A 24374-nucleotide genomic window follows, 5' to 3' on the forward strand; every position below is an offset into this window, starting at 1 on the left:
GCACGCGCATTTGTCAGCGGGCTGGCGGGCGGTGCACTTTGTTGTACAATTACCACTGACATACAAATATTGGTCCTTTTCTTACTTTGTAAGAGTTTTTGTTTCATGAAATTTTTTTATTAATTTTATGGCAATTTAAAGAAAATTGAGTAAAGTATCTTAAACTGTTGTTTGAAATAAATCAAACGACTTGGGGGAGATACATTACGTAATCGTCAGCGGCGCATCGGACAGGGGAATCCCACGCTAGAGCGTTCTGTATTTACGTCGGGCCAATGAGAGGGCTCTACACTAATTCACGCCTTATGATTGGCTGACAGGTTTTATTCGTTGAATATTGTTTTTTTAATTTTAAGAATCGGTATAAATATAAGTTTAGTTTGGTCAATATACACACTAAAAGTTTAGACTTCACATAGTGCCCTAAGAACGATCTCACAGACAGTTTCCGACGGAATGCTTGTCTATCAAAGATTTATATATAAGGCTATTTATACACTTCAGCCGTTCCTCGAAGTTCGACGACTATCAATAAGATGATTGTGCACTAGACCCGCGTGTTAGCATACGACAGATAAAATATGGTAACAGCAACACATTACATATCGCAAAACTATTAACGCAATATACTTTAAGAGAAGAGAGAACCAGCTTATTTGACGAGGGACTTTTCTTTAAATTACCGTTGCAATGGTCCACGCAGTTTGAATTAAAAACTACGCAAAAGTATATTATACCCACAAGTGTGTAAATAGGTGTTGTGATGTGGAAAAACGTTTATTTAATTATTAAAACAATGTGTGCGCGGAAAATGAATAATTCGCCTACGCGCAGTTGCGCATCGAACCATGGCTCAAATCCGACTCTCCGAGAACTCCAACGGCCGCGGGCGCACGAGCTGCGTCTTGGCTACCTGCCAAGAGCAAGCAAGAGCGCGTATCGTGCACGCCGTGCGAGTGAGCGAGACGAACAAAAGGTTAAGCGTTGTGACGACGTCCGCGGGAACTTTCACATATGGCTTTTTATATAGCAATATTATTACAGTGTGTCATCTTTTCATACATTTACTTCAAACAATCGTTTCATAAATAATCTCTTGAGTTTTAAAAGGCCATCATAATATGTATTCTCTTCTTCTCGAATTCTTCCTGTGATGAATCTTACTAGAAATAATTCTTGAGTCATCAATGTCATCTATAAATATTAAAATTAATAATATAGATAATATTTGAATACAGATAACGCAAACAATATGACAATGTTCACAGATAATTAATAATACTGTCAAAATTCAATTCGCAAAACATTTTATAAGAAAACGACAAAAAATTAAGTAATATTTACTGTTGCACTGCAACACATAGTTCCCAAAATATGGGTGCATCTACCAACTTCCTGCGACCCGAATCATGTCGTCGATTTATCTTGCGGGGTTGCCTATACCAGCTCGAGAACCTAATGTTATAATATTTAATTATCAAATATATATTATGGACCTATTACAAAAAGTCCATGTAATTCTGGTCATAAAAACGAATATGTTAATACTTTTCTATAGATGTCAATACGACGTATACTCTAGTATGTTTCATATCTGTTTATTAGTAAATACACTTTGAAATGTTTAAACAAAGATTTCTAAATATAAACAATGCGATTGGGAAAGAGAAAAGCTTTTGTAAGCTAATTGTGAGGTTCTACGAGATACCGAAGCACCTGGAGGGCGTTGTAAAGGATCCGAATCCGAGTTTTTACAGGATGGTTGAGTATTTCTATCATCGTGCTGTTGCCATGGTGGAGCCGGCTTTATTGGATTATCTCAGAAAATACACTCATTTATCCGAAAGGAAGAGAAAACAAAGGGTTGCGGGTATTTTAAAGGCAAGTTTAAATTAAATACAGGACAGTGTTTCCTACATTCCTATGCGATCTTAAATTTACATTTTATAATATAAAAATAAATTATGTTTATTACATTTATTTGCAGCAGTTTAATATGTTTACTTTTCATATTATTTATATCACAGTTTATTTTAAATCGACTTTAAAAATGATCACAGTTCATCATCACTTGTCTTTCCTCTTTTGATTTATTTCAATTATAACAATAAAACTATATTTGTTAGATTTTATCGTAGGTTCTATGATCTTCTTAGGAAATTATTCCTACGACTTTTTAGCTCTAGGAAGATCTGTTGACTTTCCTTAATGTTCGAACTAACTTTTTAAAGGGGTGCCGTCAATCGGCGCTCGTGGTTTATTGGTTGTGCTATATGTATATAGCTTTAAGTGTAACAGCTATAGTTCCCTTGAAGTCTTTAAGTTCACTGACCCTTCAGCTCCGTAATCTAAATTCCAATGAAGCTGTAAAAGCCCCCGGGCTAACAGCATTAACTTCAACCGAAACAAAGCAGCCCTTGAAGTGAACTGATTTGTAGCTAGATCACCTATTCTCCTTCGGCAAAAACTCGTGTTCTTGCCATACCGTAGGGGATATGGTTTTGTCCAATCATAGAAGCGGTGAAGTTTGAAATGGCTGGTTGGTAAGTGGGAGTAAAGCTAGGCGAACAATAGCAACCGATCAAATCTAGGTTCGGTTCTCTGAGACATTCTTGATTCGGGATATTAAACTCGATTTGAATAAGAACCCATGGCAAAATCTCTTAAATATGGCAATAACTCCATGGAGCGTCGATCTAAATCCTAAAAACTTGGCGGAAAAATATCTTATTGATAGTCCTGAAGAAGACGTCAGGTTTTGTTACTTTAAAGAGGTACAAGTTAAGCATATCTAAGGCTATGTCACGGCATAACCAATAAGACTGTAAATGTCTACGGTCATGAAACTTTAATTTGAATAAATTTCATTCGATACGTTTTTCGTTTATGCTTTATATATGTGTTTGTATGTATATCCAAAGGTGATGGGTTCCTGCAACAGTTCGCTGCAGTTTGAGTTTCCTCTGCAGCGGAAAAATGGCGAATATGAGATTGTCCACGGGTACAGGTCGCAGCACAGCGTGCATCGGCTCCCTTGCAAAGGAGGTTCGCAAGCTTTTCTAACTTTTGCTCTTGACTGTACATTTTGCGTATCGATATTCTTGTAAATCGATTTTTTACAGAGGGATTATTTATGGGTGTGAAAGCTTTGCAGAAATATTGAATAATATAATGATAATATAGTAAAAAAGCATTTTCGAAATTCCGTTTATTAAATGTTAAATTTACACGACCACATTTTTAAACAAGTTGTTATTTTTGATCAACAATATATTTAGCTTCTTTACCAAAAACCTTTTGCCGTCTAGAATACAAAATCAATGCTGTCGGTTAAAATTAATTAGTTTTTCCGTGAAATATGTCGACAGAAACGACATTACTTTCCGGTCCTCCTAATATTAAAGTTAATTGTAGTTTACTATCTGTTATTGCATACTTCAAACTAAGTAATTATTGGCCTTTCACATTCCAATATAAAAAATAAATTAATGTAACATATTTTAGATTGATTACTTAATACATGGTGATTAAAAATAGGTATTAAAACTTTTTGCTGGTAAATGACTTATTCTTCCACACATATAAATCTATATCTATAACCTAAAGGGATTCTTCCTAGGGCCGGTAGGTCTTGGAGATAATGACAACACCAAGTCGAAAGTTGAAGTGTGTATATTGATTAAACTTAGCCCATATTTATACAAATTTTTTAAAAAAAATTCGATCAAAAAAAATTCAAACTTGTGATTGGCTGGCGGTTTTACGTCAGCCAATCATAAGTCGAGAAGTATTGTAGAGTGTTGTCTCTCTCTTTTGCTCGTCATAAATATAGAGCGCTTTGGCGTGGGATTCCCCGTGTTCGATGTGCCCTTATCATGACGTTGTGCAGCTCCTACAAACCAATGGTCTTATATGTGATATTTATAATAATGACAGCAATATGCAGATAATTCATCATTATGATATGATCATCATTAATGAATGCTCGATTTGAGGTGATGAGAGCTTCAATATATTTTGTTTGTTTTAAAATTCAGGAATCCGATTCTCAAACGTGGTGGACCTGGAGGAAGTCAAAGCACTGGCAGCTCTTATGACATACAAATGCGCATGCTGCAACGTACCTTTCGGCGGTGCTAAGGGAGGTAAGTATATTTATTCTACACCCATTTTCAAGTGAAAGTGTGTAAAATTAATGCAGCAATTCAACTCGGATGGACAGCGTTCGGGAAGCTCGGAAACATCTCGTTAAAAATACCGCAATGTTTGAAGACGAAGGTCCTTGACCAATGTGAGTTGCCGGTGATGATACACGGATCCGTGACGTGGTCACTTACGACAGAACATAATAGGGTTTAAGATCTTGAGCAGTGAAGAGCTATGTTTGGAGTTTCGCTGTAAGGTCGAATCAATAATGAGGAGATTCGTAGTGGCTCATCAAGTGTGACCGATGGTCGTTGTGGCCGAAAGGTTCTAGAGTGGCGACCACAAGTCGGTAGACGGTGCGTGGATAGTCCCAGGCTTGATTTTGACTTGAATAATGTCATACGCAGCTGGATATTTCCAATGGTGGTTGTGTGTCGTGTGAACGTTGAAGAACCCTTAATAACCTAGAGTTTCAATTTTGATATCAATCTTTTAAGCCGAATGTTCACATTACTATTAGTTTTTTATAGGTTGGCTGTACGTATTTTACTGTTGTATAATATTCTTTCCAATGAAATTAAAAAAAAAAAACTATTTTTCCCTTCATTTAGACCCTCAAGCAAACACAGTAATATTAAAAAAAAAACCACTTTCGTAAATCAAGCTATTAAGGGTTAAGATGTTCGTAAATAACTGTTTTAGGCGCATGACGGACCAGATGGCGTTTGATAATACTCATAAGTTTATTTCTATTCATGTTTCTATCGTATATAACTCATGTCCCGGGCTTCTTTGAAAACCTCGTCTCGAACTTTCAGTTTTCGTTTATGAAGATTCTGCTGATGACCTTGGTACGATCTCTCAACGAATACCGTGGATACCTTTCTTCATTGCTCTTTGGGTGACCTTATGATGATTGCCGTAAGCGAAAACATATCGGATAAATCATCACCGGCAACACACCTGCTCAAAGACATATGTCTTTAGGTATTGCGGTATTTTGGACTACAAGACGTTTCGGAGCTTCACGAACGCTGCCCATCCGTGTTGAATTTTTTTTTTTTGTAGGGACCCATTTTTTGGGCCTCTCGTTCAATCTTTATCATGGGTGGACACGGTCCTAATTTACTTTTAAATTTTTCACTTATTTTTAATTTAAGGTTTGACGTTACTCTTCTTTACTCACCTGTGTAACGATGTTCTCTTCCTCTGTTCTCTCTGCTAACCGAGACTGGTATTCTGCTTTTACCGCGCAAAATAGGGGACAGCCGGTGATCAGGTGCACCATGGTCTGGTTCATCACAGACCGTGTGAAATGTCATATTCACTTGTGTCTATTCTATTTATATTATCCGGTTCCAGGTGTTGCCATTGACCCAAAGAAGTACACGGTGGCCGAACTCCAGAGGATCACGCGTCGGTACACTCTAGAATTGGCCAAGAAGAATTACATTGGTAAATTATTATTCTGTTTAATTCTTAAAACTGTGAAAACAATGTTTAACCAATAAAAACCGTCAGCCAATCACAGGGCGAGAAATATTATGGAGCGATCTTATTCGCCAGACGTAAATATAGAACGCTCCGGCGTGGGATTCCCCTGTTCGCGCCGCTAACGAAGACTTAATGTAGCTCCTACATGTCAAAGAACGTTTGTGTGCAAAAGGTTACACTGTAAATGACTTCATAGAAGATATCACAACTTGGTAATGAATTTGTTTCGCTTGTTCTTCCAAGGTCAGAGACCATTTCACCTGAACAGATGGTAGACACAACTCGTCAACAAGAGATCCAATTAATTTTATGACGAATAAACAATTTATGAATTTGAATTCAAATAAAGAATCATTTTTATTGGTCGCTGGAGCTCATATTCCTTGTGAGATTTCTTCATATGTAAAATGATTTTTCCAGGGGCGGGAATAGACGTGCCCGCGCCTGACGTCAACACTTCCGGCAGAGAGATGTCCTGGATTGTGGACACGTATATCAAGACACTGGGTAAGTTAAACCTTCTTAATCAGGAACCGCTCATAGGGGAATTCCGGTCCCTGGTATTCAGGAAACTTTATCCATGTGATCATCTCACCAAAACATTACGTCGCAAATCGACGTATCATCATGTCAGTCGATAGACGCCCACTATAAGGAATAGCCCCCCCCCCCCAGCGCCCAAAATTGCCACGATAAGGGCAGCTTTGACTATCTCATCGATCCCCTAGAGCAGTGATTCGCAAAGTGGTCTATATCGACCCCTAGTGGTCTATGACAACCTTCAATGGGTCTACGTCAGCGAAAAAATATTTGGGGGTCCATGAAATGAAAATGGGGGTCCACGGTGGTGGATCTCAACACACACTGATAGTACCTATTTACTTACATCATACTATCTTATAATATTAAAACAGAATGAATTGACGCCAAATGTTGATAATTTATTATTAAAGCATCAGGTTCATCCTTCTCACTAAAAATACTGACTTGTTGCTTATGTTATTTTATTTATAGTTTATTTAATGTTACGTATATTTTACATAACAGATACAAAATTTTATTTTGAGTAGTTTTAATTTAAATTCAATTAATAAATGTATAAATTACAATTGTGTTTTACATTAGGTTTTTAACACTTAACTTCACTACAGTTAGAAATTTACAGGAAATCAATATCAGGTAAGTAGAGGGTCTACCTAACACGAAAAAACACGACAAGGGGTCTACGACACAAAAAATTTTGGGGAACTCTGCCCTAGAGGGAGGCTACTCCACGCCACGTCTGTCGGCACGTGGTCGCTACACGAAAATCTTCACAGTCTGTTAATTGGCAGCTTTTTTCATCAGAAGATCTGGTATTCAGGGTACAACGACCTGAACGCAGCCGCGTGCGTCACCGGGAAGCCCATAAACGGAGGAGGCATCCACGGAAGAGTGGAGGCGACTGGACGTGGTGTCTACATGACGATCAACTACTTCATGCACGATAACAACTGGATGAAGCTCATTGGCCTGGAACCTGGCTTTAAGGTCGGCATGCATTTTTTAAATATTCACTGCTGGAGATAGACCTCCACCAGAAATTTCTAAGCTGGCTGGAAGTGTCCTGTATCTAGTATCTTCCGACAACCTTAACAAAGTTGTATGTTCTAATTGAGAGGGGGGAGGGGACTCTATGTGGCGCTTGTAGGTGCGTGGATCCCACTTTAGAATCTTAAGGTCCCAGGCCGTATGTTTGCGTGCCACGTGACCTCTCCAATGCCACTTCAACTAGCTTATCTGATCAAATCTCACAGGGTTAAAGAAATAATAAACCTTACCATCGCTTCATAAGACTTCCACTGCTGTACACAGGTTTCCCCAGTTAATTCCAATAGGTCCAAGCTAGAAGTGAAATGCGTACAGCGTCTTCCGACGAGTGATAGTCATATACTTTAGTCGTTTCTATATTAGTATGAAATATGTCGTTTCGTCGATTCCTCCGCACGATGCTCCTTTTATAGCAGAACTACCAACGCCATCTATCGGCGACGTTCAAAACTAAAGAAGCTAGACATGTATACATTTCTCAATGGATCAGTTATTACATGTTACATGAGATACTAACGCCCTCACAACGACTCATTGAATAATGTGTCTCCGACACTGACTACTTTTCTTTTTCTAAGACTACCCTACATTTATAAAAACCACTTGCAAGAGTACCCTCACTAATAATATTTATCTGCTGATTTTATTGCTACCTAAGTAATAGAGTTGTGGTAGCCCAGCGGTGGAGGACTGAGACTTGTGATCGTAGGTCGTGGGAGCAATTCCCGAGATCCAACATTATATATTTCACACTGGCATTAATGATATATGATCGCCACTGCTCATAAACAAGTTTCCAAAGAATGAGCTGCAGCGTCCTCTGCGTACCATAATACTGCAATCGTCAACCTGCCTGCCAAGCGTGGCATGGTATATACCCCCAGAGATATCTTTGTGGGAGGCATATGTCTTGCAGCAGGCATCTTTGGACTGAAGCGACTATAGAAATTGGGTAAATTTTCTTGGACCCTCACTTGCGAACTGTGAGCTTCCATTTTTTTTGTTACACTTACCTAGACTCCTGGTCTCCCGTGACTACGCAAGGGTCTGCCTAGACCAGTTTGAGAAACATTGGTCCATGGTAAAAAAGGGATGCATTAGCTATAGACAATACTGTTCCAGAACAAGACAGCTATCATCCAGGGCTTCGGCAACGTGGGAAGCTACGCGGCGATGTACCTCCAGCAGAGTGGAGTCAAGATCATTGGCGTTCTGGAATTCGATTGCAACCTGATTAACAAAGACGGAATCGACACACAGGTAATTGTTTTGCTGATTATTTTTGTGCAGTTCATACGTGTATATGAACTGCACAAAAATATGTGTGATTCAAAAACGTATATAGTTTTGATATAGAAAGCACTTATTGTAGATTCCATTACAATTGATTTTAGAAACTCATTTCAATTGGAAACGACGTTATTAAAAACGCTTTATAGCAGTGGTTCCCAAAGTGGTCTATATCGCCTCTAGGGGTCTATGACAACCTGCAAGGGGTCTACGTCAGCGAAAAAAAATTTGGGGTCCATGAAATGAAAATGGGGGCCCACGATAGTGGATCTCATCACATACACTGATAGTACCTATTTACTTACATCATAATATCTTATTATATCAAAACATTTACATTATTTATAAAAGTACCTAAGAAATAAAAAATTTATTATATATGTTTATAAAATTATGTAAGTTGTAGGATGTTGGTATTCGCTTTGTGGTCGCAATACATTTTGAACTAGTAAAAACCTGAGAGTCGCAGTCTCAGAGCTTCGCTACCTTGCACTGACTTGTTCAATTCGTCACTCTATAAATACGAATGTGGGACAAATACGTTTATAAAAATTTGTTTTGAGTAGTTTTACTTTAAATTCAATTAATAAATGTATAAATTAACAGGTGTTTTCACTTTAAGTTTTTAACACTAAACTTCACTACAGTTAGAAATTTACAGGAAATCAATATCAGGTAAGTAGGGGGTCTACCCAACACGGAAAAACATGGCAAGGGGTCTCTGACACAAAAAAGTTTGGGGAACTCTGCTTTATAGGATTTCCTTTAGAAAAGTCTACAGTTTAGTGTAATGTTCTCGCAAATACGTGATAACAACACGAAATCCGAAGTAGAAATGTGTATATTCAAGCTTAGTCCATATTTATTCCGATTTAAAACTATGAAAATATTGTTCAACCAATTAAAACCGTCAGCCAATCACAAGGCAGGAAATATTGTAGAGCGTTCTCTTTCGCACGATGTATATAAAGAATTATATTTCTGTGGGATTCCCCTTTTCGATGCACCGCTGAGGATGGCGTAATGTTGTGTTATCAGTGAAAATGCTTTACACTAGTGTTTCCCAACAACACCCATGGCCCACAAGGGGGCAATTCGATTGTTAAGATGGGCAATTCGAACGTGGACTCCATACGAGTTTCCTTTCGCTTTAATATAAAAATTATGTTACATAGGAGAGGTTAAGAATTTTACACTAAAGTGGCATTGCACAAAAAAGGTTAAAAATACTGATTTACACTGTAATAGAGTTATGTTTAGTTATTGTTTTAAAATTCAACGACATTATGTGTGAGTTTATTGTATAATAGTACAGAGTAGGATTTATATTTTGTCAAATTTAAACTATTACATTCAAAAGTATTCATTTTTTATTTTTGTAGCATTGTTTCGGAAAGTAATGTCGTTCCTGTCGATATATTTTACAGAAAAACCGATTGATTTGTTACCGCTCCGGCATTGATTTGTGTACTAGATGGCAAAAGGTTGTTGATAACGATGTTGAATATATTTTTGATTAAAAATAACTTGTTAGAAATGTAGTAGTGTGAATTTAACTTAAGAAAGCGACGCTACTTTTCGGTTCCCTTAACATAAAAGCAATTATTTGTGATGTATAGAAATTGCACCACTTCAAGAAGGAGCATAAGGGTAGTGCAAAAGGTTTTCCAGGCGCTAAAGAGACAGGACCTGATCTGCTGTATGAGAAGTGTGACATCCTTGTTGTAGCGGCCATGGAGAAGACTATCACACAAGAGAACGCGGGCAAGATCAAGTGTAAGGTTAGTGATTGCTTATCGTCGCAAAATCTTTTATCAAATTTATTCTTTTACTAGGATTTCATTTCATAATAGTATTGCAGAGTGTGAGAGGTCAGTAGGTATATACTTTTATTTAATGGAATAAGGCGTTACCTTGCGGAAGTAAATTCTAAGTAAGAAAAGGTTCAATATTTAGCCACTTCCGCACGTGCAGTGGGAGTCGTGCAACAAAGCGCACCGCCCGCCAGCCCGCTGATAAATGCGTGTGCGGCAAACAATGCGAATCACACAACCGCCACCGCCAAATTACTACCACCTACCACCGTTAAATCACTCCACATGTGTTTCACCCCTCCACGGAGCATCTTCAGGAGTTATGTTACACTATTTAGTGCCAAACACATAGTGTGTTTTTAACTTACTTAATACAGACTGTTAACGGTGGCAGTTGTGTAATTCGCATTGCTTGCCGCATACGCATTTATCAGCGGGCTGGCGGGCGGTGCTTTTTATTGCACGACTACCACAGCATGTGCGGAAGTGGCTAAATATTGGTCCTTTTTCTTACTTACAATGAACATATAGCTCATTGATCAGCAAAAAGCTTTGAAGCTTTGAAACGCAAAAACCAGTTACAAAAGCAGATGCGACGGGCGTGTTGGAACTAGATATGTCCATATCTTTTTATATATTTTTTTAGCCTTTCAAACACATGTTCGCTTTCTCTGATTTTTATTCAGGCTCCGCTTAATGTTAAACTTAATATATAAGCCCAATGATGATATGTTTTTTTAAGTATATCAACTCCTTGTAATAACCGCAGATAAAAAATCTACAGGGTTGTGATCCTGTGACCGATGAGTCCAGTGTATATGTCCTCCACGGTTTGTTTCAATTTGTACAATGGATTCTTCATCATCGATTATAGTCTATAGCATGGTTTCTTAAACTATGGGTCGCGACTCCAAATGGGGTCGCGTAGTGAAACGCTGGGGTCGAGAAATTTTAATGTCAAATATTTATATATACTATTTTATAACATCACTAGAGTTGGCGGTATACAGTGGATTTGCAGCGTCTCGACACGCGCATTTGTTGAAAGTTTTAAACTAATATAAATACAATTTTATAATTTTTTGTGCAATTTTCAAAACGTAAACTATATATTTTCATATGTATATGTATATTGTTACCTAATAAATAAATCATAAAATATATTAATTTATTTTCGTCGTCAAGAAACTCGCAATAATAAAAGGGGTCGTGAATGACAAAAGATTAAGAAGGCCTGGTCTATAGGAGCTATATTACGTCATCAGGGGAATCCCACGCCAGAGCGGTCTATATTTACGTCGCATGAAAGAGACAGCGCTATACAATACTTCTCGTCTTGTGATTGGCTGACAGTTTTTATTGGTTAAATATTGTTTTCATATTTTTAAGAATAGCCATAAATATGGGCTTAGTTTTATCAATATACACACCCCACTCACTACACTATACACCTACACGGTTAAAATTCTCCTCGTGTAGACGTTTTCGTCGTAACTGAGGTACGATCCCCAGCGTAAAATTTTTAGTCCTTGGACCCCTGTTTCAACGGGCAGAATTTCGATGAAGCTGTACAAAGCCTAGACCGGCTAGCAGCAGAACATCTAATACAGTGATTCCCAAAGTGGTCTACATCGACCCCTAGGGGTCTATGACAATCTGCGTCAGCGAAAAAAAATTTGGGGGTCCATGAAATGAAAATGGGGGTCCACGATAGTGGATCTCAACACACACTGATAAGTACCTATTTACTTACATCATACCATCTTATAATGGCAAAACATTATTTATAAAAGTACCATAAAGTAGTAAGTGAAGAAAAAAAGAAACAGACTGGACACCATTAGCCGACGAGATTTAAGATTATCCATTACAAAATTGACGCCTAATGTTGATAATTTATTATTAAACCATCAGGTTCATCCTTTCACTAAAAATATTGACTTATTGCTTAAGTTATTTTATTTATAGTTTATTTTATGTTTATTTAATGTTACGTATATTTTACATAACAGATACAAAATTTTATTTTGAGTAGTTTTAATTTAAATTCAATTAATAAATGTATAAATTAACATATGTTTTTACTTTAAGTTTTTAACACTAAACTTCACTACAGTTAGAAATTTACAGGAAATCAATACCAGGTAAGTAGGGGGTCTACCGAACACGGAAAAACATGGCAAGGGGTCTACGACACAAAAAAGTTTGGGGACCTCTGATCTAATACATCAAATAGCAAATAGCAATCAATATACAAACTTCTACTTTAGACTTCGTGTTGTCTATACCTCTGTGACGATATAAGTTTGTACAATAAAGTTTTAAAATAAAGATTTGTTTGTTGAGGTGTTAGCGGAAGGTGCCAACGGTCCAACCACCCCAGCAGCGGACGTCATCCTTCGCAAGAACTCGATCCTGGTGTTGCCTGACCTGCTCGCCAATGCGGGCGGCGTCACCGTCTCGTACTTCGAGTTCCTCAAGAACCTCAATCACGTGAGCTTCGGGAAGCTCAACATAAAGTTCTGGCGGGACTCCAATACGGCCCTTCTTGGTAACATTTACTTCAATTATTATTCGACAACTTGTAATTCGAAAATTAAATTTCCAATATTTGAGGTTAACAATTTTTTTTTAAGTACAGAATAAAAACAATCACGTTTTTAAACACATAAAAGTAAAAAGAGGTTTTATGTAAATTAAAAATATATGCATAGTTTCTCTTTCCGCTGTATTTACTGCATGTAGTTTATTTTTATTTTTTTTATTATATTTATATCAATTTTTAAAAATAAATTTTTGTATTATGTTTATGAAGGATTAAATATATATTAAAGATTATTAACAATAGATCAATTGCAATTTGAATAACAGGCAACCATAACATACGATAGATTAAAAATATACTTAGATAAATAATACTTTTTTTAAAAATGTGTGGGTAATTATTTTTCTTAAAATAACTATATATTAATATTTCTTTACTTAATATTAACGTTTTTTTTTAATTTAATTAAGTCATTAATATGCTCATGAACTTTTTAGATAAGCTATCATGGTAAATGTCTAAAATATTTACTTTTATAGACATTTGGTTATGGACCTGATAGATGAGAGATAGCTGATAATAAAGATTCTTCACAGACTCCGTGGAGAAGTCGCTGAAGGCGTGCAAGATAGACGCGAAGATCGAGCCGACGCCGCTGTTCCAGTCCATGATGTCTGGGGCCAGCGAGGAACATATCGTCACGTCCGGACTCGAGTATTCAATGACGAATGCCTGTCAGGTCATGCCTTATCATATATTTTACGACAAAATAAACCAAGTGATAGGAAAAATATCATTTTACATTATCAGAGAAATTTGTCGGCGTGAGACAAATCTCTACTAGGGGAACAAACAACTCAGTAAAGGTCATGGGAAGCTGCTAGATGCGGTCTATGGCCAATAATTATTAGCTGAAGTTTCTTCCTCCACTTTTCTCCCAGCACACGAGGTTCGGCTTCCTCAAGTGAACTTGAATCGGTATGCTAGCTTGTATTATCGGCCAGCGACAACTGAAGCCGAAAACCACTCATGGGGGCTCAAGTCTAGACAATCATTGAAACGTAAGCGGAATAATAGCTCCATGATCTCCAAATCTGGTAAAATTGTAGCAGTGGCGTAGCTATGGTATTTGGGGCCTGGGGCAGATTGGGGCTTGGTGCCCCCCCCCCCCCCAAAGTCTAAATAATTTCAAAATTCAGAACAGAATATTATTAATATATATATAAACCAAAAAAGGTTTAAAATAATAATAAATATATATAAAATAACATTAGATCGTAATAAAATTTATTAGAAAAATTTAAAAACGAACATTCCTCGCTTTTTGGCCTGCAAAGTCATTAATCACATTTTCAAAATCAATAGTGTCGACTAGTTCATGTTCTATTGACATTATTGCAAGATTATTTAATCTATTTATCATTAAATAATCTTGCAATAATGTAATAATTTATTATTTTGTCATATAGGGCCCTTTTAAAAAACACTTTGTGTGTTTTGCGAATGAAAGGCTTAAACACTGTGTATATTATAATTTGTAACCGTTTATTTTTTTTTAATGTTCATATTATTTAACAAATTTTTTTTAGCACAAAAATAGTAAAATTCGATATTCTTTTTATGTTATTTACTGTAATTGCTGGTTTTCATTTTTCTTTTAACATTTCATTATTCATCATTCAAAAAAAAATTCAACTTTGGTGCCCCCCCTACTTGTGTATATACCAGCCCGAGCTGAAGCTCACTAGGCAGCTTTCGAACAACGCTACCTTAAAAGACGTTTTATGCCAGGCCCCTCTGCACACTGCCCCCCCCCCCCCTCCGCATCCGTCCAGTCTACAAATGACACTTGAACAACAGTGTAAATTACTTGGCATAGATAAAACATTTGATGTGTTGAGCCGTCATTAATAAGGAAACTTCTGGAATGTCGCAGAACGTCGCGAGAGCTGCCACCACCCATAATTTGCAGCTGGACATGCGCACTGCTGCATACATCACCGCTATCGAGAAGATCTTCGTCACCTACGACGAACACGGCCTGGCGCTCTAAATTCACTTCGCTAGTTAATTGCCGCCATCTTGTGACGCGTCGCAATTTTAATCGTCCATTTTGTATTGCCGGCGCCATCTTGTGCAGTTGGCGCCATTTTTGTGTATTCTAAACATAGTGTAGTAGTAAATGGAGAATTGAGTTTTTTGCTATAAAATTTTTTATTGTTTTTATTACGACTTTTATTTTAGGCAGTCAAAACTTTATTTATTTCCCTTCCTTAATACATCTAGTCAGACCTGGATAATATACTACCATCTTCTATCTGAAATACAGAAAGGTACTGCCACATCAAAATGAAACTAGAAAAAGTCAGCTATTTTGTGACGGAAAAAACGTGGCATAAAAAGGGCTGGGGGAGGCCTTTGCCAAGTGGTAAACAGACATGAAAATCAACAAATCACACATTAAGGTAATAATAACTAACAAGGCTATGCGTTGTGGATTCGGATGCCAGGTAGAGCTAATGAGGTCATAGGTGACCTTGTACTTTTCCGCAAATTTTATTTTACCGTGACTGTTGGAATTATAATGAGGAATCGGAGATCAGGATGAGGAAGGGAGCGAGGAAGACGTCATTTAGTTCTAGATTCGACACGTTCTCACTGCTACTATTTCCATCCATGTTGATGAGATATAAGTAAATACTGTCAACAAAAAAAGGTAAAACACTCCGGCGTATCAAACAGGGGAATCCCGCGCCAGAGCGCTATACATTTACGATGGGCCAATGAGAGCGCTCTACATTAATTCTCGCCTTGTGATTGGCTGACGGTTTTTAATGGTTGTTTTCATATTTTTGAGTATCTATAAGACCTACCAGCCCAACGAAGAATTAAACAAAATAAAACACGTTCATTGATAAAAATTTTAATATTTTTCCTTAATAGCACTTTATTTTTATACGTTTGGGAAAACTAATTGGATACATCAAATGCAAATAAAATAACTTCTCACATAATCCACTGGTAAATGATACAGGTGTGAAAATTGAACAGTAACATATAAGCTATGATAATGGATAAAAAATATATAATGATAACTTATACGATCTTTTGTCTGTTGATAGACGTCTTCTGCAAGGTATTGCTCCCTCCTTCTTCTTCAACATCGCTACCATGACCGATTAGGCCCTGCCCGCATATAGCGACTTTTCGCAATCTTAATTATGTTGTTGTTCCACTTAGTGGGGAGCCTAGTAATGCCATGTCTACTTGCTCGTGGTTGCCACTTGAAAACCTTCCAGACCCAACAGCCACTGCCATTTCAGACGAATTCATCGCTACGTCTATGACCTAGATTCTTTGCGGATCCCTCGTTGCCCTTTGGGTGACCTTGACTTTTCATATAAGGCCCATCGAAACCACATCTTAACAAAGATAATTTCGTTAAGTTTTATTAACCTGTGCAGCGACTTTTAGCGTATCCACATAATATACTATACTATATCGTCGGTCGATATTGTAGGATATGTAAATATATTTAGAGTCTTAAAAATTATATGAAATCGTATTGCTGTTACAAATATTATTTTTGAAGATATATTTTTTTTGCTAACTGTACTAATTCCCAGGGAAATCCCTCGTTAAGTGCGAGCGCACTCACGGTTAGTTTTAAACCAATCCACGGTCTCCTGGATTGCGATCTCGAAGGGCGTGAATTCGAAGTCTTTATACAAAGACCGGAGTTTCTTGTTAGAGGCGGTCTTCTTGTATTGGCCGTCGGCCTTCGTGGTGTCGTAGACTATTTCCCCTTGGAAGCCGTGAGCCTTTTTTATGGCTTCCGCAACTTGACTGATTGTCACCTCGTCTTCCTCGTCAACTGGGAAAGGAAAGAATGTTTTTTTTATTTATTAAATACGGTTTATTAATACAAACTTTATTTTGTGGCGACTAAACCGATTACTACAAATTAAAATTAATTATTTTTTACTATCTATCCCTGTCTAATTTATACTTGCCACAAGTCACAAGCCAATGGCGTTTCAATGAAGAAAATAAATGTGTCATGCCCCACTGCCTTCCTAAACGCCTCCTTATGTACAGTACCCAGCAATAAATATTCCACATCGGCATTTGGACAGAGACAATCAGCCAATTTCGGCTTCGTAGGGCATTATCTCTGTCCCACCCTATGTAACGTTGTATCAGTCGTGCGAGAGAGACAACGCTCTACAAACCCGAAATTAGCCGATTGTCTCTTTCCAAAGATCGATGTGCAATATTTATCGCAGCTTACTGTAACGTATATATTTTTTATATTAAAGCCACAGGGTGAAACTTCTGTCGAGTCGACTTTCAAATTGCCCCACTTTTGGGCGTGAGCCCCACGTTGGGAAACATTGCTATTAATACTATGGAGAGAAGATATTTCGGCTTGGGTACTCAATATTTATTTAGCAATATTCAAAGTTGCTCGAAAAGACTGAACTTCGACTAGATCAGCCTCTCTTGGTAATGGGAGAAAGGGGTGTGTATTTCTGTGCTAAGTATTTTTATAGGTATTTGATCAATATTGGTTTCTGTAGGTGTTCTGAAATGAGACCCTAGATGCAACATTCTTGGCTCAGTTCCACCAGGTCGAAGGTGTGTCAAGTCCACTTTACCCACTCTGTGGTGCGTGGGCCTCACGTTAGGAAACACTGGGAAACATCCATTATTAGACTTATAAGTAATCATCCTGTGTGGGGGAGGGGAAGGGGAGTTGGATCACATACCTGAGAGTATAATGGGCTCCACACTGTCATAGTTCCTCAACACCCACAGGAACAGCCGCGCGAGGTCCAGGGAGTAAATAAATTGGCGGAGAGGACGACCACTGCCGAGCACCGTGAACTCGCTTTCACCTGGTCATCATAAAACCCCCAATATTTACTTTCCGACTTCCTTATACTTTCATGAAAGCAACAGAAAAATCTCACAATTAAAGGCACTTTATTGTTTACCAAAATTATACAAAAAAAAAAAGAAAATGCAATAAAATAGCATATATAGTCACTAGAGGCGGTCTTACTGCTTCAGACGATCTTTACCAAACAACCCTTGGATTGAGATGAGAGATGTAAAGAAGAGGGCAGGTAGAAAGAGAAGAGAACTAAAAATCGAAGTATAGTTGTAGAAGATAATTAGGCAGTAAGGGCTAGAATACATAATCGTCAGCGGCGCATCGAACAGGGGAATCCCACGTCAGAGTATGTATGTATGTATGTATTTCTATATACCCTAAACTGCCCTCTCCTTCATGCCTCTCACCTCCATTCAAAGGTTGTCTGGTAGAGATCGCCTCGAGCGATAAGACCACCTCTTGTACCGTATGAATTGTTTACTTTCTTCTTTCTTTTTCTCTATTAATTATCTATGGTGTACAAAAAAGTATTAATAAATAAATAACTTACCATTTGCAATGGAGTCGGCCATGCGACGGATCAGAGCTGGTACCACGTGGCTGGATGTCAGGGAGAAGTTGTCATGTGGACCAAACACGTTGCAGGGCACCACCGACGTGAAGGTGCAACCATGTTGTTCACTGTACCCCCTGCACACAACCATTTCACATCAATGCAGCTGCGCGATACGTAATTTCAGGATATTTTTTCCAACGCTTATAAGTAATATTAGTTTTAGAAGCACGATCTACAATAATTGGGCATATATACCCAGCAGTACCAGGCAGAGATCCACTTAATTGCCTGCCGTCTCTTATTCAGTGAACACAGATAGAGATAGAGCTAGAAAGGTAGAGAGTAGCAACATCGACTCCCTGATAGGTCATAAAGTCATACTATGAAAAAAAATCTAAGAGCAGGTAATAACGATATAAAGTTGTGATACATAAAAAAATTCTAACAGATGATATAAATAAATGTAATAATAAAAATTAAATATTTTTAAAAATGACAGAGATACAAGGCGATATATGAACAGAATGTAAATAAAAGCGATAGAGTAAAAGAGATTATGTAGGAAGAAGAGGGAATACGAGATTATGTGAAGAATGGAAGATCATAAGTGAAGAACATTAATATTGAAAAAAAAAATTAGTGTACCAAATCCCTGACACAGATTAAGATAGGTGAACGAAATGCCCCCATTAGGGCTATTTAAGAGAAATAGTTATTGGTGATAGTTTTGACGTATACACCAATATCTCGCTTTGCGTCGTTGTCGATCTCGATTTTCGAGGTTGTGTTGTTTTGGGTTAGTCTTTAATTTTTTTTGAAATTTTCTTTTTTTCTAAAAAAATGGCAACACTTTCGTTTCTAATTGTGCCATGCCATCAAAACTCGGGGATTCCCTTTCTAACTAAAAATCACCGCAATTTGAATACAGTTTTATTTTCACTTTGTTTTGCTAATTTTAAGAGTTCAGTTTCAATTACGTAGTATGTTGTGCTTTTTTTAAAAGAGAATAATAAATTTATATAAATTTTAACGTGTTGTTTCTGGTTACAAAAAAGTAAATATTATTTATTGGCAAAGTTATATTATTTTTGTTTTTTAAGTTTACTTTGTTCAATTTTCTTTTTAAAAAGTAGTATTTTCGTGACCCCGGAACCTATCTTCGATCTTTACATGGTTTGCTATAGAAAATCTTAATTCACTTTGCGGCGTTTCAATTTGCGTCGTGTTTTTTTGGAACGTAACCACGACGTAGTGAGGTATTGATGTATATAATCATTCTATATAGAAGCATTGTAGCCATTTCTCCTTTATATCTCCTTTTTGATCCTTGAAGTGGTAGTAATGTCGGTCAGGTAGTAATCGACCAAATCCAACCTCCACCCACTCTATTGACGAGTGATAGCCAAAGCCGTGGTCTTCTCAAGACCACCACTAGTTGATCCGACGTAGCTGAGATCTCGGGAAGACTACGAATGTGCGCAACGCAAGACCAGACATCATTGCGATCTTAGAATCAGACATATGCCCTGTACTGCATTTATTGACTGATATGAAGATTATATGTAAATTTGGACAATGGTATTTCAGGATTGGGATTTGGGATTCCTGGTATGCAAGCCTATGTAAACTACATTGTATGAATTAATTATATAGGATTTCCACTACTTTTAAACAAGTTTCTTTCAGTGTCTATAAGATCAACAACCCCCTTTCCAAGTGTGATAATTATGGTATGTTACTTCTCAGATATCTATGGGCGTGTCTAGTGGGCGTCTGTGGGCTCAAAGGATGATGATGTTAATTTCTGCAAGATCCTTATATGGGGGCCCTCGAAGCAATCTAAGAGCTTGATCCAAAACTCCTCCGAAATACATTGATCTTCGCTAATTTAAAAGTAGTTCTTAAGATACGTGCCCTCTGCACCTTGCCACCATAAACCCATGGAAACTACACTTCGGGAGTAGCGGCTTATAAGGCTACCAATTTGGATCATCACCTTCAAAAATCAAAGGTCTGTTAAAATTTCTCCAGGAGTTAGGATGGTTTGAACAAGACTAACCCCTACGCATGAGCGCAGTGCCGTTTGGTTGTGGAAACCAGCTCACAGATACCAGGTAATCAAAGACAAACCTGTTAAGAATATCGATCATTCTCTTCGCATAGCTGTACCCGAAGTTGGAAGAGTGCGGTGGCCCATTATGTACCTGAAGTAGAGTAATATTAAATTAAAACGTATATAATTATTTTCATCAATTAATAATAAATGTAAAGATGCGTTTACACATCTTTTGTTAAAAACCACTCAAGTAATTATTTAATTTTTATTAAACAATAATCATTCCTTATATACACATATACATATGTTTGTATGAATGTTAATTTTGAAATATGTTTATTAATTTTTTCTTCGGTATACGAAAGGCAATGACTTTTGATAGTAGGAAGTTTTCAAAGTACAGATATAGTATTATGTGTATATATATATATATATATATATATATATATATATATATATAGTAAGTCTCATAAATATGAAAAATCTTTTTTGAAAAGTTAATACAAAAATAAATATATACGTCTTACTCTTTTGTTTAACTTATCTAAGGGTCTTGTGTAGGCAGGGATAATTTATAATAATTTATTCACTTTTTAATTTTATTTACTTGTTATTCTTTCATCCTTCTCCTTCTCTCACACGTTCCTCCTTTTTCTCTCTTTTCCTTTACCATATCCTCTTGGAGTGCTATTTTATAAGCCTGTATATTTATCTACTACAGTTTTTAAGCAGTAAAAAGAAATTCATTTACCATTGTCTCGTCTATTGGGTAAGTAGTTTTATCCGGAAAGATACATGTAGATAAACATGAAACAACTTTTCTCACATTATACTTGTGGCTGGCTTGCAGTACATTGTCATTTATAGACATATTCTCCCTCTGAAACAACAAATTTACACATGATTATACTGAAAATTACATATATTAATCAATACAAATAAGTAAAATCGATGTATCTGTTTGTAATATTAAAATAACCGATTTTTACTACACACATATGAATATATACATACGGTTCATATGTATATGTGCATATGTATATATAAATGTATGTATTTGCATATATGTACACCTGAAACTATCCACTCCTTCATATCTCACATCTCTATCTAAAGGTTTTCTGGTAGAGATCAACTCTTGGACCTGTATATAAAAATAATTTTTAGTTATAATATATAGTGTACAATAAAGTGTAAATAAATAATTATAATCCCATTTTTTTGTGTGTCTGCTTGTTTCGGCCAATTTCTGAAATGACTGAATCAATTTCGACTTGATTTTTACTGGCAAGTAGCTGATGTAATAAGGAATAACTTAGTCTAATTTTATTAAGATGAATCAATTGTAGGACTTCCATACACTAATACCAAATTTTTTTAAATTATATATAACACTTAATACTTACAAAGAAATCTAAGTTATGCGCCATATTGTGAAAAAGCCCACCAACCATTGCCGCCAAATGTATTACATGTGTAGGTTTATGTTTCTCAAACAGAGCATCTGTTTCTGTTTTATCTCTGGAAACAAAAAAAAACAATTAATGTAGTATTACTCTATTGACTCGGTGTTTAGCACTAATTTGTGTAACAACTCCTGAAGATGCCCCGTGGAAGGGTGAAACACGTGTTGAGTGAATTTATGGTGGCGGTTGTGTAGTTGGCATTGTCTGTCGCATGCGCATTTACGAGCGGGCTGGCGGGCGGTGCACTTTCATGCACGACAAACACTGCATGTGCGGAGGTGGCTAGATATTGGTCCTTTCTTATTTAGGATGGACTTCCGCAATGTAACGCCTGAATCCATTAAATAATGTAGTATTTACAAAGTGTACTACAAGTGTGAGTTGACAGACCTACATCCTGCAGCGAGTTATAAAGAGATTACACTGTTATATGCATGCATACCTCCATAAAATACAAAATCACTAGGAATTTATTGCTAGTTAACAAAAGTTAACAAACACCTTGCTTGGGATATGTAACTAATTCTAGTTGGACATAAGGAATTAGATCTGCAATGCATAAGACCAAAGCCCACACTGTGGATCTATGGAAAAAAAAACAAATATTTATTCTTTCAAACCAGCCTTGTTTAACACCTTTCAAGTGTCAAGACATTAATATAGTGTACATTTTATCCTATTTATCCATATATATATATATATGTATGTATATATTTACTATATAAATGTATATATATTAATTTAACTTTACTAATGGTAAAGAGAGCGCTATGCTTGGAGCTTAACTGATTAATATTTAAATATAAATAAGGAGACATATATATATATACACAGATATATATTTGCTGTGATTTGATGTCTTTTTCATGGCCTCCAGTATTGGTGATCTTTCGTATCACTATCTTGTTTTGGGGTAGGGTTTTTATTCCTCTTTTAAAACAGTAATAGGCAAGCATTGTTGTCTAGTCAAGAGAACCACAGATAGCAAATACTGTTAGTTAATTTATGATTACATGCATGAAAATATGCAGAATTAAGCATTTTAAGTCTCATCAGTACACCATCACCATCAAAGCAGCAAAATGTTTGCTTATATCTCATCACTGTGGTATCAAAATAATAATTTCAAATCATACTTTACGTGTATTAAACTATGTTGTATAGTTAAAAAATAATTTACCTCAAGTCTGCGTCTTTAGAACCGCAAAATATCCAGCATTCGCTATCATTAGAATTTAATTTTTCAAGACGTTCCCTTTCCACAACCGCTTTGATGGCTTGCCCGACAAGACCCGAGCCGCCGGTGACCAATATTTTCTTTTCTTCAGACATCTTAAAAATAAATAAATTTACATTTAAATAAAGCGGTAATCTTTAAAAACGTATAGTACATTAGTCTTACATTATTGACTAAATGGTTATAGTTAAAAACTTGAAACTAAATTCAGATAAGAAATATCAATTGATTCATGTACGTGGCGACAAGTTTTCTTTTAATTCTAGACTTAGTTTATTTACGATTGACAAATACTGAATTAATTGCTGAAAGATTCTAATTAATGGCTTACTATTTGCTTTATATTACTATTATAAAACAGTTTGTTTATCTATACAGGTTTTGCAAATAAATTACAGTCAAGTCAATGTTTACGTATGATATACTATTTTTATTACATTTTATTGACATTTGCTTATGACAGATTGACGTTTATGAAACATAGTTGCATAAATTGGCGAAATAGGCTCCTATTTTTATAAATTATAGTTACCGAAACAATAAATAAGAGTATCTATCTAATATGAGTATTCATTTTTTTAGAAATAAATATTGTTCTATGAGATTTTGAAGCTAAATATTTTAATGGTTCATTAACTACCACATAATAAAGAATACTTTTATCATTTTCATCCGAACATGTATGGCATTACAATTATTTTGCGTCTATACTTTAAATATAATGCAATAATTACTTAAGCAAATGAGTATATTATAAATATATTGTTTTAAAGTCTACCTGATAACTTAAAAATATTTTACGGTAATTCCAAAATCAAAAACAATTTGTCTGTGGCTTAGTTATGGTTTAAATGTTAAAAGAATTTGTTTGCAAGCTGCCAGATCTGTCTACCAGTGTCTTTTAAAAGTAAACACCGGTGTCTGTGGAAGGAATCCTCGCTGATGATTGGCTAACAGTTTTCCTCTGAGCGTTCATTCTCGCTCTGCAAACGCCAAATACGCTTTCAAACCAAAATGGAGGATTTGTCGGTCGAGGTGTACGGTGAAAATGGTGCTTATTATAAGGTTTGTAAATCGTGAACTACGCCACATTTACCCTTAAATTACATTACATAAATTCGTGGATTACGTAATCGATTATACGTACGCGTTGCAATTGAGTTTTATCATATACTTACTAAAATATTTTTCCGGGAAGATCGTCGCGGCTGGAATGGACGCCATGTCTGCCTGACAGGGCGTGAATATTCCATGTGTTCTATTAGAGCCGCTTTTGTATTTTT

General features: G+C 36.4%; 3 protein-coding genes across 7 annotated transcripts in view; 2 read left to right on the forward strand and 1 right to left on the reverse strand.

Annotated features, from left to right (window-relative positions):
- The first annotated feature begins 1620 nt into the window (after positions 1-1620).
- Positions 1621-15056, forward strand: LOC137926453 (glutamate dehydrogenase, mitochondrial-like). Its single transcript, XM_068770054.1, has 11 exons — positions 1621-1881; positions 2922-3045; positions 4038-4145; positions 5509-5601; positions 6061-6147; positions 7004-7170; positions 8353-8490; positions 10140-10301; positions 12681-12885; positions 13476-13618; positions 14816-15056. Exons 1-11 carry the CDS (start codon positions 1621-1623, stop codon positions 14930-14932), a joined length of 1605 nt encoding a protein of 534 aa, XP_068626155.1. The 3' UTR covers positions 14933-15056.
- A 1172-nt stretch (positions 15057-16228) lies between these two features.
- Positions 16229-24359, reverse strand: Gmer (GDP-L-fucose synthase-like protein). 3 transcript variants are annotated; one of them, XM_068769669.1, is made up of 8 exons: positions 24270-24359; positions 23035-23186; positions 21795-21909; positions 21140-21268; positions 20463-20536; positions 18327-18466; positions 17649-17777; positions 16229-16753 (listed from the first exon to the last, which is right to left on the reverse strand). In XM_068769669.1, exons 1-8 carry the CDS (start codon positions 24342-24344, stop codon positions 16518-16520), a joined length of 1050 nt encoding a protein of 349 aa, XP_068625770.1. In that variant the 5' UTR covers positions 24345-24359; the 3' UTR covers positions 16229-16517. The 3 variants fall into 3 exon arrangements, with proteins under 3 accessions (XP_068625770.1, XP_068625779.1, XP_068625784.1); XM_068769678.1 differs by lacking the exon at positions 24270-24359 and adding an exon at positions 23423-23510; XM_068769683.1 differs by lacking the exon at positions 24270-24359 and adding an exon at positions 23257-23401.
- Positions 24000-24374, forward strand: part of Fmr1 (synaptic functional regulator FMR1) — a 35685-nt gene continuing 35310 nt past the window's right edge. The window contains exon 1 of one of the 3 annotated variants that reach the window (XM_068769645.1): positions 24000-24156. In XM_068769645.1, coding sequence (XP_068625746.1) covers positions 24106-24156 — 51 coding nt within the window. In that variant the 5' untranslated portion in view covers positions 24000-24105. The remainder of the gene's footprint in view (positions 24157-24374) is intronic. The other 2 variants (XM_068769652.1, XM_068769658.1) reach the window with 2 other exon arrangements.

The sequence above is a fragment of the Battus philenor genome, unplaced genomic scaffold (assembly GCF_028537555.1).
Source record: "Battus philenor isolate CCGP_79_NKW_IND1 unplaced genomic scaffold, ilBatPhil1.0.hap1 SCAF_10, whole genome shotgun sequence".
NCBI classification, from domain to species: Eukaryota; Metazoa; Arthropoda; class Insecta; order Lepidoptera; family Papilionidae; genus Battus; species Battus philenor.